Genomic DNA, 18,404 nt, shown 5'->3' with positions numbered 1-18,404 from the left:
CATGGATCTTACAGTCTGTGTAAGAAGAGAGCCTTTGAATCATTTCTCAAAGTATGACTGGTATGTGCTCTGAAGGAAAAATGCAGGGGGCTCATTTAGACTTGAGTGTCATGTAGGAGCAAATGCCAACCATATCTCAAATGCCAACCGTATCTCACTGAGGAGTAGTGTAAAGGCTAGCATGGGAAAGACGGGTAAAAGTAAAGATGAATAGAGTGTTCTGGGCATGGGAAACATGTACAATGGCTTTGAGTTAGGAAAAGAGTGTGGAGCTTCACCATGGGGCATGGGAGGGTGAAGGGGGTGGTGGGAGTGGTAAGACATGATGATGGGGAGTAGCGGGGGCTACTTCATAAAAGACTATGTAAATTTTAACCTTAGTTTATAAGCCAGGGACTCTGCTAGAAGGGTTTTGAGCAAGAGGTGACCTAGGGTTGCTTGTGTGTATGTAAGGATGTATGGATTGATACATAATAATATGTATACATAACATATGCACACACACATACACACATACATATATTTATCTGTTTTGAGTGTAGAGTTGATTCCAGCCCATAGTGACCCCATAGGGTTTCCCAAGGTGTAAGTCTTCACCAAAGCAAACTGCCTCATCTTTCTCCTATGGAGTGGCTAGTGGATTCAAACCTCCAACCTTTTGGGTAGCAGCTGAACTAACCAAATATGTAAATTAGTATATATTACCAGTATGGCTAAACTGTGTAAACTGAATTTAAAATAGAGCAAAAGTGAATTCCTGGAGCTTTATGTGGGGCTAATACCTTCAGTTGGGAGATGATGGTTGCTTGAACAAAATGGTGCTGGTGGTGGTCATGAAGATGGTGATGTTGGAAAAGATCTTTTTTTTAATGGCAGAATTTGAGATGCTTAAGTCATAAAATCAATAGGACATTTTCAGTAGTAAAAATTATTCTAGATTTTTAAAGACTTTTTGAATAATAAATGTAGAAGAATTTAAAAATAGAGATGGACATTGAGACATATGAGTATAATAAAACTATCAAAATAATAATAGAACACTGTTAACCGCAGGGAGCCACAAAGGTGATGGTGAGCTACTGAGCTCCATCTAAAGTGGTGGCCAACACTCTGTCCCAGCTATGTCTTATATTGTGGGAATGAACTCAATGTTTGCTGACCTTCTGAGCTTTCCAGACCAGCCTGAAATCTCAATTTTCATATCAAATCTTGTGATTTTAAAAATAGTGAGCATTAATTTTTTTAAAAAAAAAGAATGTATTACACTTGGGAGAACTTTAGCTAGTTTTAGATTGGATCATAAGAAAGTAAATAACTCTAGATGATACTGAATATTTTTTCTAATCAATGGAAACATGTAGCCTGGTTAGCCTGGTCATAAATGTCAGTTGACCTTGGTTATGGTGGATTTGAGCAGTATTTTGCCAGTTTTCTTTGTTCAGTACTTATATGGTAAGCACTGGATTAAGTGAATTAAAGGAGAGAGTGGTCTCATTTATTCTGACTTTTGAAGAAGGTACTGTTATCCCCTTGGGGCCTTGGTGGCTCAGTGGTAGAATTCTCACCTTCCATGCAGAAGACTCAGGTTCAATTCCCGGCTGATGTACCTCATGCGTAGCCATCATCTGTCAGTGGAGGCTTCATGTTACGATGCTGAACAGGTTTCAGCAGAACCTTCAGACTAACATCAATACTAGGACTAGGAAGAAAGGCCTGGCATTTTACTTCTGAAAATCAGGCATTGAAAACCTTAGAGGTCACAATGATCCAATCCCTAACCAGTCATGAGATGGTGCCGGAACAGGAAGCTGTTCATTCCATGGTGCACAAAGTCTCCATGAGTCTGGGCCCGACTTAAGGACAACAACTCTCTTATCCACATGTTACAAAAGGGTTTACATCATTCTCTCAGCTCACCTGTTAGGCAGTGGCAGAGACAGCCACATCATATACTCTGAACCACTAGTAATCTGTGACCAACATCAAGGAGCAAGTTTACTCCTAAGGTCAGTCTCAGTAAACTCTGCTGTGATTAGAAGTTTATATTTGGATAAATTGATCCATTTTAGGCATGAGTATTTCATTCACATCCCTGGCCCCTCATTGTATGAGTCCTGTGAAAATTAGAACTTTAACTCAGACATATAGTAACTGATATTACACTTGAAATATTTTTATTTCATCTCTTCAACTTAGAATTATTATTATGAAATTGATTGACCCAAATGCTTTGTAAGATATTCATTCTGTCATTTATCCATTTGTTTAGCAAGTGTTTGGGTGTCTTATGTGCCAAGAATACTGTGAGGTGCTAGAAATAAAGAAATGAATAAGACCTCAGCCCTTGCTTTCGGGGATATGTAACATTTTGGGGATTAATATCACTGTGTTTTCCTTCCGAGGGTTTAATTAGGCCTTCTTGCTTCTAATATCAAAAGACACTGAACCCAGCGTTTGTGTATCTATGAACTAGTCATCTAGCAGATAGTCACTCAGCAGCTGCGTTGTGTCAGGTACTGTGCTGTTTCCAGGGAATGTAGGGCTAAACGATATTAGCTTTGTCCTCATGGAATTTACTGTCCGGCTAATTTGTTGACTAATTTTGCCTGACTCTTTTTCTTCAGCTCTGAGTGCTATGCTGTGAACTTCACATTATTCTCATCCTCCTCGCAAGGAAGGTTGGGCAATCTACTTCCATAGTGATACTGCCTTGGAAACCCAAGGATGGGTGGCTATGAGTCGAATCTGACTCTCAATGGCAGTGTATTTGTTTGTCTGTATTAGTATAATCAGAATTATGCCACAGACACATAATAGGAAAAAAAAAAAAGACATATTGATGAACTTCACTGCTGTGAAGTAGTAATGAGACACTAAGAAATGTTTACCCTTCCATCATAATTTAATAGTAGCCTCCTCTGTCACTTTTTCTTTGTAAAATATATATGGAAACCTTTGCTCCTTTTGCATTATTATAAACCTGAGGGTACAGACTCTTTATCTGTTTTCTTTATGTGTGTTTATTAACCAATTAGAAATGTACTTATTTCCTCCCATACTTGTGATGTTTTGGGGATTATTATTCTTGTTGTTTAACACTGCCACTGCTGTAGCGTCTGAAGGATTTTAAGCTTGTTCCTCCATTGTTCACATGATTTTGGTGGCTTTCTCCTTCAGCCATGCCCCCAAATTCCTCTGTGCTGAAGAAAGCCCTTGTGATGCCAGTGAACTTGCCCTCTGCTAGTAATATGTCATTGTGGGGTCTAATGTGTACATTGCTCATTGCTAATTCTTTATATAATTGTACACATTCTTTTTTTTTATTTTTATTATTATTATTATTGTGATTTGGGTGAAGATTTACAGGGCAAATTCACTTTCCATACAGCAGTTCACATACACTTTGTCTCATGTCATTGACCACAGTTTACCACAATGCAACAGTTCCCCTCCCACTTCCTCTCCATAGTTACCCCTTCCCAGTGTCCATCCCTCCATGCACTCCTGCCCCCTGAGCTGTCTCCTTGTGCATAAGCAACCCTTCTTTCTCCCATGATTGTTCTGTCCAAGAGTGTATCTACCTGAGGTAAATGTTCAGCTCATATGCCTGTCTTTTGTTTGGCTGGAAACCACGGGTGTGGGTTCAATTCCAGACCTGAAAGGCAGCTAGGGGCCACAGTCTCAGTGGTTCCACCAGGCTCTATCGGACCAGCAAACCTGGAGTCCCCCCCGCTCTTTTTTCCCCCTCCAAATAATTTTGAGTTTTGTTCCACATCATTCTCCCTCTCTATCAAGGATCTCCTGCATAGATCCCCTTCCAAGTGGATGACAGTGGTAGCCGGGCACCATCTAGTTCTTCTGGTCTCATAGTCATATAGGCTGCAGATCAGATGGTGTACCAGTCACTGGGACTAATCGTTTCCTTGAATTTTGGTGTTCTTCATTCTTCTTGCTCTGGACAAGGAGAGACCCATCATTGCATCTAGATGGCAGCTTGCTAGCTTTTAAGATCCCAGTCGCTACTCTCCAAAGTAGGAGGTGGAATGATGTTTTGTATAGTATGTTATGCCAGTTGAGCTTGATGTCCCCTGTGAGTGTGGTCCCAAGCCCACAGGTGCAATTACTCGGTCCCTCTTGGTACCTGGCTGTTACCAAGCAGTGACCACAACCTTGCCCCTTGTCAGCTCTACTATACACCTGGGAATTCTTCTCATTCACATAAACTTACAGGACCATTGTCTGTCAACCCTATACATGTTCTTGGATACACTCCTCATTTCATAGACATACCTAATTGTTCAGCCTGTCCACCCATCTATCCACCTATATACCCATGTTTGCCTTCACTAACAATGCAGTACTGTATGTGCAAAAGGGTTCATCTTTGTTGTCTGTACTTCCCATGTACCTCTCTATGTCTTTCTCATCCTCAATGCTGCCATATTGGTCACTCACATTTGGTATATTGACCTTCTCTTCACCCAAACCAATACTTATCTCTATCTATGTAAGAGCATTCTCTCCCCTCCTCTCCCCTCCCCTACCACCCTTGGTAACCAACAAAGATAAACCTTTCCTTAACTTTTGCAATAACGGACTAATACAATATTTGTCCTTTTGTGATTGACTTATTTCACTCAGCATAATGTCCTCCAAGTTCATCCACGTTATACGGTGTTTTGCAGATTTTACATTATTCTTTAGCATTGCATAGTATTCCATTGTGTGCATGTAATTGTACACATTCTTATTTGAAAAAATACAGTCTATAAAAGTTGCTACAGGTTATTTATTTGATGCTTTCATTTAAAATGCCTTTTTTTTTGTTTTTCAGAGATAGCTTTTGATAGTAATCAAACTGGTTTTAAAAGTATCACCTTTTCTCTTTCCAGTTTTAAGAAATGGTGCTTGGGAAATTGTTCACTGGGAAAAGGTATGCATTGATTTTTTTGTTTTGTTCCAGGAGAAACAATGCTGCTTAAAGATGTACTTTACTAGATAGATTTTTTAAAAAATACTGTAAGCAACTGTGAAGAATTCTTCTGATATGAAAACTGTTTAATAATGTTGTAAACATACATGGAGTCTGTAGGTAGTCACCTACATTTAGTATTTAGGAGATATACTAGAAAGACTATTACAATTATTTTGAAAAGTAATATTTAGAACTTTTTTGTTCATTCATAGTATACTTTGAGTACGGTTTTCATAGATTTCATTTAACCATGAACTGTTTTGTGTTGTAATTTTTTGCTTTAATCATCTACTGTCCAAGTAAAAATAAACGTTAGCATTCTAATATATCACATTTATGTATTTTGTCTCAAATTCATATACTGTGACTAATCATATTTGCACACTATTAGCTTCTTTTTAAAACAAGTCTTACAAACTAAACATCATCTGCTAATGAGCTGGAAATCAGTTTCATAAAGATTCTTATGCTCAGAGGACCTTTAATGGCAGTTAGTGAGTTGAGTCATAATTTAGCAGGTTTTATCTAAATGTTTATCCTTTTCAGAACTCGCTTTCAAAAGGTAAGCGATGGTTAGTCCTCTCTTAGTTTTGGAAGAACAGTTAACCTCTAGTCATCACAAATGAATAACCTTGGTGCCTTGTAAAAGACTTTTTGGAGACCAGGGCACTCTACCCAGAGACTTTGTTTTCTGAGCTTTTGGGATCCATGCAAGGCCAATAAAGTTTTAAGGGCTATGTCCTTGATTCTGTGTTGGGTAGTGATTGTTGCTGTGTAGTCCTGAAGGGACTAAAGTCATCACTGAATCAAGAACATTTTTGTTAGTTTCAAATTAGAGACTAGAATAGAGATTGACATCTCTTCTGGATATTAGAAACATCTCTTTCTCTTTGGTCTTTGACGTAAGAGTAACAAAGAGGAAGATACCTTGATTTTGCTTTCGTTATTTCTGTGATAAAAAGCCATTGTCATAGAGTCAGTTTCAACTCATAGTGACCCTGTAGCAAAGAGGAGAATGCCCCATAGGGTTTCTAAAGCTATAAATCTTTAGAGAAGCCAGTCACCACATCTTTCTCCTACAGAGCAGCTGGTGGATTTGAACCGCCAGCTTTTTGGTTAACAACCAAGTGCTTAACCACTGCATCACCAGGGCTCCTTTGTTTCTGTGATAGTCACTTCTTTTTCAGAAGAGCAAGATAAAAACTGTTTATATATATATATATAAAAAGGCCAAAATGCTGTTTCCAAAGAAGTTTCTTTTATACTCTTATATGGTACTTGCAGAGACAGGTAGGATATAATCAGGTATGAATTACATTATAAATATATTTTGTTTACAAAGGTTGTTAATATAGATAACATAAGTCCATATCCTAAAAAGTTGATTCATCAGTTTCTAGTTTTCTTATATAGACTTTGTGTTCAGAAAATACATAAACCATTACAAAGTAGGAGATAACCATCTGCTGCTTCCCTCTGAAATTAACCTGTTAAAATGTCTTATTTTACTAACAGACACTCATTATTTCTAGGTTGTACTAATTTAACTGAATTATTGCAACACCTGTTTTTTCAATTTTTCAAAGACAAGTTATTAAAGCACCAGTCACAATGACCCATATTGACCACATTCCCATCTCTTGGACAGCAGTGCCACATTGTGTCCACGCATCCCTCTTTGAGATACACAAAAAGATAGTGGTGGAGTTTAAAGTGTTGCCAAAAGTCGTGCAACCAAAATGAACTGAAATTATTAAATAAAATAGTATTGAGGAAATATGTTTTGATTAACACATATTCCTTCAAGCTAGAAATTTTCTTCAGATGAAAGATAAAGTCACAGTGACTCAGAAGATGACTGAAAGGTGTTTTTCATTTCTACTGAGTTTTACCTTCTCTAATCAAGATTCTCTGAAAGCTGTAAGACTTACACACTTGCAAAGAAGAATTGTTCCAAATTGTTAAAATTAAGAAGTTGGCTCAGTGTAGGATTCAAGATACATGTTCAAAAATTTATAGCGTTTTTGTATCAGCTATATCAAGTTAGAAAATATGGTGAAAAAGAGATCCCATACCCAGTGACATAGGCAGTACTTGGAAATAAAATATATACATGTATGACCTTTGTAAAGAAAGCATCAAAATGTCTAAGTGTTAAAAATCACATAAATGTGCAGAGATACTATGTCCCTAAAATTTCTAAACAAAACAGTAAAATATTAATTGTTCCACAGTAATGTTTTATAATCCTAGGGAAATTATCAAGAGTTGACTCAAGAATGCATTAAATTATTCATCTTAATTTCAGAAATAATTAAGAGAATAGAAGAATATTTTAGAAAAATAAGGACTAAAGAATAAGAATTAACTGTAAAATAGTATATGTCTGTTGCAAAAAAAAAGACATTGATGAGTAGAATGGATAGCTCTGAAACAGATCCTATTTAATGTTTGATAAAGGAGGCAAAAATAATTGGTAATGGAATTATTTGATCACAGATTAGCAGTTTCAAGATATAAAAGAGTTTATATCTAACTCATAGCCTTGATAAAATAAAATCCAGTTATAACTTAAAACATGGATTTTGAAAAACATGCAAAATAGAATAAATGCTTTAACAAGTATTTGAAGAAGCAATAATCTAATTTTGGTTTGATAGAATTAGTTTTATAGCTCAAGATCTATGGAATTTTATGATATAAAATTTAAAAGTAATATACAGCAAAACATACTTCCAATAAGTAGGCAGAATATGGAAAATATTTGAATCATATATAATTAAGATTCTTGTTATATAAATAGGAAAGAATATTTGGCAGTAAACAAGAGGATATATAATAAGTAACCAGACTCAGTATAATATTCAACCTAGTATTAAAAGAAGCAAATTAAAATGACATTGACATTCCATTCGTTATCTATCAATAAATAAAAACAAATACACTTCCGAATTTTTATTTTTTGTGAAATATTTCACTCATATACTATTGTAGATTAGGATTCTGGAAATTCATCCCAAGAAAATAATCATAAAGTAGGAGAAAATCTCTACATGTATAAAAATGTTTGTTGTAGCATCATTTATAATAGTTAAAAATTAGAGTACATGGTTATCCATCGACTGGACAGGGTTTCATAAATACATCATGGTGTTCCACTGGTTGGTATATTGGTAGATTACATGAAGACTAAAAGCTATAATTATTAAATTGCATAATTATGCAATTCATTCAACAGGTATCTATTGAGTGTATATGCCAATTAATGAGCTCACAGCAGCAAGCAAGACATTTAAGGGTCCTTACATCATAAAATATAATCAGAGGAGGAAGGAACAGAAACATGTGCACTAAGATGTAAGCTATATAAAAGCAGGTTATTGAACACTAACTGGACAGATATAAAAGTAAGCTTCCTTGTTGTACTAGCCAGATTCTGGGGCAAATGTTGTCTTTGCATATAATATTTCTGTGAGATTAAGTATAAAATCAATATACCAAAACCAGGAGTCTGAGCCACATGCCAAGGTAATATGAGAAGCCTTAGAGCAAATAGCTATAGTTCCATGTTCTTTCTCCTTCCAAACGTGTGGCTGCTGTGGTTGCTTTTGAATGGTCCTCAAAGGACCTACAAATTTGCAGAGTGCAGTATATCTAGTCAGTCACAGATGGGCAGACTTCAGCTCTCCAGTTCTAGCAGCTCATCTCTCCCTCTAGCCTTTTCCCTTTTCAAAAGGTTAAGTTGCAAGTATTCAGTTTTAAAACAAAGTATTGCACTTACAGAACTCTACACAGTGAAAACTACATCTCCACTCTTGAAATGTAAGCAGCTGTCATCATTGACCTCACCACAAAGAACAGTTCATCAAGTTGAGATGCAGCTGGTACAGTTCTCAGTTTTCAGGTTTTTGAGATAGATGCAGGTGGAGAATTCAGATGAATAATCTTGGAATCAACACATTCTTTTGGCTTTGTCGGTAAGCATGGAGTGATGGATGTAGACACGCATAAAGCTCACTCTGTACAGCTGCTCTCATGCAACCTAGAGATCATGGGGAGCCCTGGTGGCACAGTGGTTAAGAGCCTCACTGCTAACCGAAAGTTTGGCAGTTGGAACCCACCAGCTGCTCTGTGGGAGAAAGATACTGCAGTCTGCTTTCTTAGAGATTATAGCTTTGGAAACCCTATAGGACAGTTCTACTCTGTCCAGTAGGGTCACTACGAGTCAGACTTGACTGGATTACAGTGGATGTTAACACTTTGTATCTCCAAAACCCTTAATAAACATATAAATATGTTAGGACTTAAAATTGGATGAAGACTGTTTGATTTTCAGTGTGATATTTTCAATTTCAAATATTCCAGATTTCTGGTATATGTTGAAATAAATACTTTTTGAATCAAGGTATCCAGACCTTCCCTACCTGTTCCCTCCCCATTCCCTAGCCGATTCCTCCCCTAGTACATAAAGTAGAGCACAGAGGGCTGCCTCTACAAAATTTCTTAATTGGGATTCCCGTTGGTGATGCCATTCTCTCCTTCCAATAAAGTGTTGTTTTATGGTTCAAGGTGAGGTAGGGAGGGAAGAACAAAAAAACTTCCCTTGATTAATTATTGAAACTTCTTTTAAGGTTTCTTTGGCTTGACTGCTCACCAAAATGCTGGTGGTTCAAACCCACAGCCACTCCTCAGAAGACTGGGCAATCTACTTCCTTAGGGATACTGCCTCAGAAATTCAAGGAGGGGTCGCTATGAGTCGAAATCAACTCGATAGCAGCAAGTTTGGTTTTTTGTTTTTAGTTAGCTGGTAAAGGAGCTCTGGTGGGATAGGAGGTAAGGCAGTTGGCTGCTAACCAGAAGGTCAGTGGTTCAAACCTACCACCAGCTGCTCCCTGGGAGGAAGATGAGGCAATCTACTTCTGTATAGATTTACAGCCTTGGAATTCCAAAGAGAGAGTCACTATGAGTCAGAATTGACTCAGTGGCAGTAGGTTTGGTTTTGGTTTGGTTTGGCTGCTAAGAGAGAAAGCAGTTTTCATGATTAGATGGGAGCAGCTATCAGTGTAACATGAGCAACTTACCTAGTTATCTAGTTAAGTTGTTACCTAGTTATTGTTTGCTAAAAGCTTTATGACAAACTTGTCATTTAAATTACTTGTATCAGTTTCTGGCAGTAGTGTGTCTTTAATTTGTCTTATACCATGCTCAAATAAATCCTAAATGGAGAGTAAGCCATTTATAATTTAAAATATAGTGATAGTCTCACTAAATTCACTTATGCAGAATTGGGTTTTCCAGATAAGCCTTTCCCTTGCTGTGATATCTAGGGCTCACATTCCTTGTCTCTAATTATGAATCATAACTAACAATCATTCATAGGGTCATTGGGAGGAGTCATGCTCATATGTATGATAGATATCTTCTCCACTTGTGTTGAGATTTACTCCAATAGGGTAGAACTTCAACTAGGGAATTCCTCTTTTTTATTTTTATGTGACAAGGAGAAAATATGAGAAGTTGAGATGTCAAATCAAGTAGATAGAAAGTATAGAGATTATTTTTATTAAGATAAGTTATATAACTGATAAAATTACAAAGTTCATTTTGGTAAGACTTGGACCACCCTGGCCTCACTCTAGAAAATTTTATGGTGTTTTATGAAGAGCAATAGTTCTTACTTGCCAATAACCATCTTTACTGTATTCAATACTTAAATACAATGGGTTGTATATTCGTAATGATATTTCCATGCAGATAATTAACCGATTCCCAGTTTTCTTTCAGGTAAATGTTGGAGATATAGTTATAATAAAAGGCAAAGAGTATATACCTGCTGACACTGTACTTCTCTCATCAAGGTAGAGATACCTACTGATGCTCAAACAGTGTAGAGGATGGTTTCTCTACCCTGCCCTGACCTTACGGTGATTGCTCCAAGGAAATAAGGAATAAACGAAGAATTTGAAACCTCTCTAACTATTTTGAATTAAATACTAAAAAAAAAGAAAAATGTTGATTGGACTTAAAGAATTCCTTCATGTTTGCCATGTAAAATAAGTGATAGGTACTAAATAATACAATAAAGACTCCACTCTCCCTCTAGGGAGGGTATGTCTATTTCGTTTAGTGTTAGTCACTATCTTTTAAGATTCCTGTTACTTATTTTTTATAATACATGGATCTGGTTCTACTGATTTTATCCTGTAATCCTTGTTTATGGTAAACTTCTCTATGATGCATTTGTATATCCCTGCCAAGTTTTTTGATCTTCTTGGTGAGATGGTACAAGAAAGTGGAATGATTTCTTTTTCGTCATCATACTTTTTGAAATGCCATACTCTTCTAACAGTGACAGAAATAATTTGTCCTCTTTTTCAAGATTTTTTAATTGCTGAATTTCAATAATTTTTGTTTTACTCATTTAAGATTGTCATGAAGTAATACTCAGAACATGTAATACTGTTACCCTTTAAAGAGTGTGACTTTCAAGAGATTTTATGTATAAAAACTGTAAAATTCTACTATTTAAAAAAAATACATTATTTAATATTTTAGAGGTTGTTTATCATCATTTCCTTGGACAGTTTTATTTGTAAAATCCACATATGATTATGGACAGTGCCCTTTTTTCAAAATCTATTTAATCAGGTCGTTATTAAACTTTTGGATTTATGACAAGCTAGTGAAACTTTGAGTGAGTAAAAGCTATCCATATATTTATAGAAGTAAGTCTACAGGTAATTGAAGTAACTATGGGTAGTTATAGCTCCATATTTTAAACTTGTCAGTTTTTTGTGCCATTTACCTATAGTGGTTTTTATTATTAGTAGTAGTATTTCAATGGGCATAGAGAAGACTTGGATTACAGAAAAAATGAATATAGGTGTTTTAATTCAAGCTTTCTGTTACTAGATAACTTTGCTTATAACTTTTTTCAGGGTTAGTTTCAGAAACTGAAGCAAAGACAATGAATGGTTGACACTTGACCCTGTGAAAATGAGTTTAACAGTGAGCTCATTGCCACCCTCTGGTTTTCTAAGTAGCATCTAGTACTAGAGAAAACTCTGCTTAGGAGTCAGGAGACCAGCGTGCTTATACTTGGTGATTTTACAAACTGCTTAATCTCTCCAGGCCTTGATTTCCCCATTTTTTAAAGTGAGGAAGATGAATTAAATGATCGAGCTCTCATATTCCTCAATTCTTTTGATTCTCCTTTTTGTTTAAATTGATAACCTTTACATCTAAAAGTACGTAGCTAACAGAAAGATGTGCACTTAGTGGTACTTAGTGGAAGTCTGGTAAATGTATTGGATGACTGAATATATTATTTTATATTTATCTAAGAAAGTTCAAAATGATGGTGAACCTTTAAGGAATTTCAGAAAGGATTGATGTTTTCCTGAATAAACTCTTAGAGCCATTATCATGGAGAGAACTATATATGCTAAGCCATTTATTACTATATTTGGTTGTTGTATGCTCACTAATTTGAAGATTATTGAATATTCTGCCCTGATTTTATACTTCAGTCTAAGTTGAAAATTTTCATAATATTTGTCATCTGCCTCTATCCAGTCCCTGTAACTTTCCAGCAAGCTCTGTGTATGTATGTATGTATGTATATATATATATATATATATATAATTTTAATGCACTTTATAGAATTTATTTTCTAAAGCAGTTACTAATAGCTGTCTGCATTGCTATATCAAAATAGTTTCTATATCTTAATATATCATCCCAAGGAATTAACTTCTTCCAAAGATGATTATTGTAATAAAGATGATCTGATTCATTGCTTTTTGTTATTTATCTGGATTCATAGCATATAGTTTGTTCTATTTGACAGATATTTCTATCCAAGTGGTAGAATGCCACTGTATAGTTGAATTGTTATATTTTTTCCCCCTGGGGCTTTTTGTATTACTTACCTTGTTTTAACCTATGTCAGCCTAAAGAAATAGGTAGAAAAGATTTTTATCATCATTTACAGAAATTAATTTTTACTTTAAATCTTACTTTTTAGGGACTTAACTCAATGACATGTCAAGGTTTGAATACCTACAATCTTCATTAATGCCATATTGTGCACTAAAAACTAAGTAACTCAAAATACTGCAGTTAGGATTTCTAATTTCTTAAGGTCCATGTCTGTGCTTTGAAGCTAATACAGTATATATGCTTTAAAACCTTTTGGAAATAGACAATTTTTAGCAGGGTTATTGTTTTAGTGGAAGGAAAATAAGTAGTATAGTATACTTTTGTCATGGTATCAGGGTGAGGAATGGAAGAAAGGAAAAATCTACAAAACAAAGTAGCTGTCTATATAGAAACATATTTTTACTTTAATTTGTTATAAGATATGCTTGTGAGAAAACTTTAAAAATAAAAAAAATTTACATTGAAATTGAACTTAAAAGCAGATAAGTATCCCTTACATACTAAATGTTTTCTTAGGATTTTAGACCTGATCAAAATAAATTTTGAAAAAATTGGCAATAGACATTTTATTAACATGTATTATTTTTATAATAATTTCAAACTTTCTGTCTCTTTTGTCCATTTGTTTGTTTTTTTCCCTCTGTTATTCATTTTTTTTTCCATTTTAATGATTTTAAACTGGGACATGTAGGTGGCAGTAGGGGAAATAGTGAAAGTGACCAATGGGGAGCATCTCCCAGCAGATCTCATCAGTCTGTCCACAAGGTTAGAACCACTGAGTTATATAGGATGTGTATGTGGGTCCTCACCCTAAACCAGAGAATAGTTACACCTGAATATGGCTGAGTTCTTTGTCTCTTCCTTTAAAACTAATCTTTTTGATATTTCTTGGTGATGAGCATTTCATAGACATTTTAAAAGCCTATAATTCATGTTGGTTGATGTTTGTCCCTCAGTGGGGCAGATTCAACTCTTATTGTTCTCAATTGGAGTCCAAGAAGCATGCCTGTAAAGGTAGATTTTAGTTTCCCATGCATCATTGATATATATTCAGATTTAACAACATGCCTAAATACTAAGGCTTAATTTATTACCTCCTCAGGATATAGTTTTGAACAATGTTAAGCTCTCATGAAACAAAGTTATTGAAAAATTATTAAGATTTTAAACTTATTTGTTTTATTCTTATATTTGAAAATTTCTATAAAATCTGTAGAATGCCTCCGGTGATTATGACTATAATTTGGGCTTGAATAGGGTTTATAGAGGACCCCCTGCACAAAGCTGGATGTTGTACATTTTGTACTGCATGCTTTGGGATCAATTTTTATCCCATCTGTAACTAGTGACAAAGTGCACGTAACTGTGATAAATTTCAGCTGTTGACTAGTGTCTGTATTGTGACGTGCATCTTGTTTCATTTTTCCACTTACTAATCAAAAAGCCTGCTTTGCCTCTCTTACTATAGTTTGTGTTTTGGATGTCATCATAGTTTGCTGAAATATTTTTTCTCTAGCATGATTCCTTATCTGAGACTTCTTGCTACCTTTCACAGCACTGTTAATTACTGCTTCAGTATTATTAAATACGTAGTTATTAAAAATATCGTAAATTTGGATGCTCATTTTGTTTGCCCCATTGCAAATAGAAGCCAGCCATTTAATTTCCTGGAAGAGTTGCTATAGACTTAGAATTGAGACATTTTTCTCATTTTATTATGAGAATGGCCTTGGATAAGTATATTGATCCATAAAATTTAATGCGTTTTCCTGCCAGAATATGGAATCAACATTGTTCATTGACCATTTGTTTGTTGTCATGCTTCTATATTATCAGAAGATATGTTTTATGATTTCATAAACCATTTATATTTAAAATATATATATACAGGTCAGTTACAAATTGGGAGCAGTGGCCGGAACTAAGTAACTATGGTGACAGTGGTAGAAAATAATACTTTGAATAACTGATAGAGTGAAAATATAAATATTGAAAGATTTCTCCAGTTGAGTTGAAAAGGAGCATCCTTTATGAAATAAAGCTCAAAGAATACATTTGAAGAACTTGCAGAATACTTTGAAAATAAATCTGTAACATAGAAGATTAATGTGAAAACTAATTTTCACAAATCTTCAGGCCACAAAATTAAGCAAAATGTGCATTTCTGAAACTTGGAGTACTTGATTCTGCACATGTCCAAATTGGAAGCTGACTTCCGGGTGTTTGTGACTTGCAAGTTTCATTCTTTCTAGGTTTCATCTCACCTGCTTGTCAGAGATTACATTCACTGTTACTTATATAATGTTACTAAATAAGGCTTATTATGTAACCAAGCACTGATAAGATGGATTTAATTTCAGAATGATTTTCCTTATAGTTGAGGGTAAGATTATACAGCTGGGCTGCAAACTCACATCTCTAGTTTCTCAGCCAATAAAGTGAGTGTGTTAAGGGACAGGATGTGGGATACTGAAGGTGTGGTACCTGTGGTAAATGGGAACACGTAGCCCTTACAGTAGCCACGCCACACCAGATTTTCCAAAACCCTTTGTGGGACCCCATCAGGAGACCTAGGTTCAGGTCAAAGAGTAATACTGACCAAGTTGACCAATGTTTAGTTTTAGTTTTAGGTTTTGCTGCCACAAGAATTTCTGAAGCAACTATTAGACATAGAGCAGGAACAGGAAAAAAAAAAATAAATAAGGGGAGAAAAGTGTATGTCTACTTACATTTTAAGCTCTGTTCATACAGTTTTAAAAAGTGGCCTTAAAATGTTAATACTGTTTTTCATTTGATCCTTCATCCCATCTAAAAGAGTAGTAAATGTAAGTTTGTAGAAGCAGCAATCTGGACTTTTCTACTTGGCTGCTTTACTTAACTAATTTACATGTGCTCCACAAGCATGAAATCTCACTTGTTATTTTGAGCTAAAGATAAATCTGGAAACAAAGCTGCTTTCCATTGCAGATGGAGTCTCTGTTGTGTCTGTATGGATAAACAATTTTAATATAATAGGACAGATCTGTTTGTTTACATTATCTTGAATTGCAGCAATAGCAGTGATTGTTGTTAGGAAATTGCTTTTGAGTCTTATTGGCTGAAAAGCTGATCCACACGTTGTCATGCATGGGTTCTGCCTCAAGACATCTTGCTGTTAGAATGGAAAACATCAAGAGACTAGGTGACTGGTGGCTTTGTCTAGAATCAAAAGCTTCAGTGAGTCTGAGCATTTCAATAAACTATTAATGGTAACATTGTTATGCTTTCCGTCTTCTAAATCTTTGTGTTTCTCAATTTTAAACAACAGTGAGCCCCAGGCCATGTGTTACATTGAAACATCCAACTTAGATGGAGAAACAAACCTGAAAATTAGACAGGTAAGATCTAATGTAGGTTCATCATAATTGTTATTGTTTCATTGCATGAAATTAAAGCTTGCTTCTTCCGTGTTAATTTTTGAGTTGATTCTGTCCCCTTGCAAGTATTTTCCATTGAACTACTCTGGCTACAGGAGATTTGACTGACGATGTCTATCATATAGATACTGTAGCTAACTTAGATGTTAAAGAGTATCAGCCTTGGACATTGGGATCTGTCCACATGGGATCAAAATGACAGCAGCAACTTGAATAATTAGATGGGAACCTTAGGGGACAGTGAGTTTATGTTAATGGGGGAGGAACCACTCAGAAAAAGAAGGTAAGAATGATTACATAACTCAAAGAATATAATCAGTCACTGAATTGTACATGTAGAAATTGTTTAATTAGTGTGCTCTGCGGTGTATCTTCTCTACAACCACAACAAAAATAAATTATAAGTAAAATAGTGATCAGTATAGTATCACTAAGGCAAAAGAAGACACTGCACAGGAGTTATAGACAACACAGATGAATTCTATTACATACACAATCCTGCAGTATCGGTAACAACAAGCAACAATCTATGAGTGGGTCCATAGGCAGAGGTGCAGGCTGAACAGGTGCAGGCAGGCGAACAGGACCACACCCACAACCAGATACAGGTTTGGCAGAGGATGTTTCTACGTATGGATTTGTATGTGCTGTAAAATACATCCATGCATATAATAGACTAACCAGGGGGCAAAGTTATGAAAACTTAACCATAACCAAACACCTTGTGGGAATGAGTCCCTAGGCTTGGGAGTTTATGACCACAGTCTTGGGGGACTGGTAGGTCAATTGACATAACATACTTCACAAAGACTGTTCTATACCTTACTGTGATGAGTAGTGAATGAGGTCTTAAAAGCTACCAAGTGGCCATCTAAGATGCAACTAGTGGTCTCTCCTCATCCGAAGGAAATAAGAATGAAGAAAATCAAAGATGCAAGGAAACAATTAGCCCAAAGGACTAGCTTCCACTGCTCTGAGATCAGAAGGACTAGGTGGTGTCCTACTATCACTACTGACCACTCTGATTGGGACCACCGAGCAGAATGGGAAGAAAATGTAGAACAAGATTCAAAGTCATAAAAAACACCAGATACTGGTTTAATAGAGGCTGGTGGAACCCCTGTGACTAGCCTTTGTTGTTGTTGTTATGTGCCGTTGAGTCGGCCCCTACTCATAGCGACCCCTCCTTGGGTTTCCGAGGCAGTATCACTACGGAAGTAGGATTGCCCAATCTTCCTTCCGATGACTAGCCTTTAGACACCTTTCAAGCCTGTAACTGAACCAATCCTGGGAATCACCTCGCAGCCAAGCAACAGATGCCTATGAGGTGAACAGTAACACACTTGTGAGAAACTTAGTCTTCAGAATAATCAACCACATGAGACCAAAAGGGCAGCACTTGGCCAAAAACAAAGGTCAGGAGACAGGAAGGGGCAGGAAAGATGGGTGAATGGAAGTGAGGAACCCAGAGAGGCGGAGGGAAGAATTACATGAAGGGAATTGTAACTAATGTTATGAAACGAAATGTATATAAATTATTGAATAGAAAACTAATTTGTTCTGTAAGCCTTTACCCAAACCACACACACACACACACACATACATACACAAAATTTATGTACTGGCCAATGCATTGATGATAAAATAATAGCCCTAAGTGTTTTGGCATGTATTAGCTTATTTATTTCGCCTCGTCACCTGACCCAAATTACTATTTGGCTTTCCCAGATTGAAAAGATGTAGTATCCATTGCTGTTCTCAAACTTTCAGTTATCTCACAGTAGGGTTTCTGTTTCTCTGTTTACTTTTCATACCACTTGTAGCAGAAAACAACTGTAGCATCTTTTTGGAGTTTTAAATTAGACTTTAAAAAATGTGTTCCTTCATAGTCGCAGGGAACATCAAGCTCAATTGGCATAACATACTATATAAAACATTGTTCCACCTACTACTTTGGCGAGTAGCGACTGAGACCTTAAAAGCTAGGAAGCTGCCATCTAGATGCAACAACGGGTCTCTTCTCATCAAGAAGAAAGAAGAAAACCAAAATTAATGGAAACAATCAGTCCTAG

The 18,404-nt window shown here is 35.9% G+C and overlaps 1 protein-coding gene across 1 annotated transcript in view; it reads left to right on the top strand.

Annotated features, from left to right (window-relative positions):
- Positions 1 to 18,404, top strand: part of ATP8A1 (ATPase phospholipid transporting 8A1) — a 309,537-nt gene that overhangs the window by 31,524 nt on the left and 259,609 nt on the right. The window contains 3 exon segments of the mRNA XM_042781818.1: positions 4,893 to 4,933; positions 13,608 to 13,681; positions 16,224 to 16,293. Of these exon segments, the coding sequence (XP_042637752.1) occupies positions 4,893 to 4,933; positions 13,608 to 13,681; positions 16,224 to 16,293 (185 nt within the window).

This window comes from Orycteropus afer, unplaced genomic scaffold, assembly GCF_000298275.1.
Source record: "Orycteropus afer afer isolate SDZICR_OR568_19922 unplaced genomic scaffold, OryAfe1.0 scaffold00176, whole genome shotgun sequence".
Lineage (NCBI taxonomy): Eukaryota > Metazoa > Chordata > Mammalia > Tubulidentata > Orycteropodidae > Orycteropus > Orycteropus afer.
This window is presented reverse-complemented; position numbering and strand designations above follow the sequence as displayed.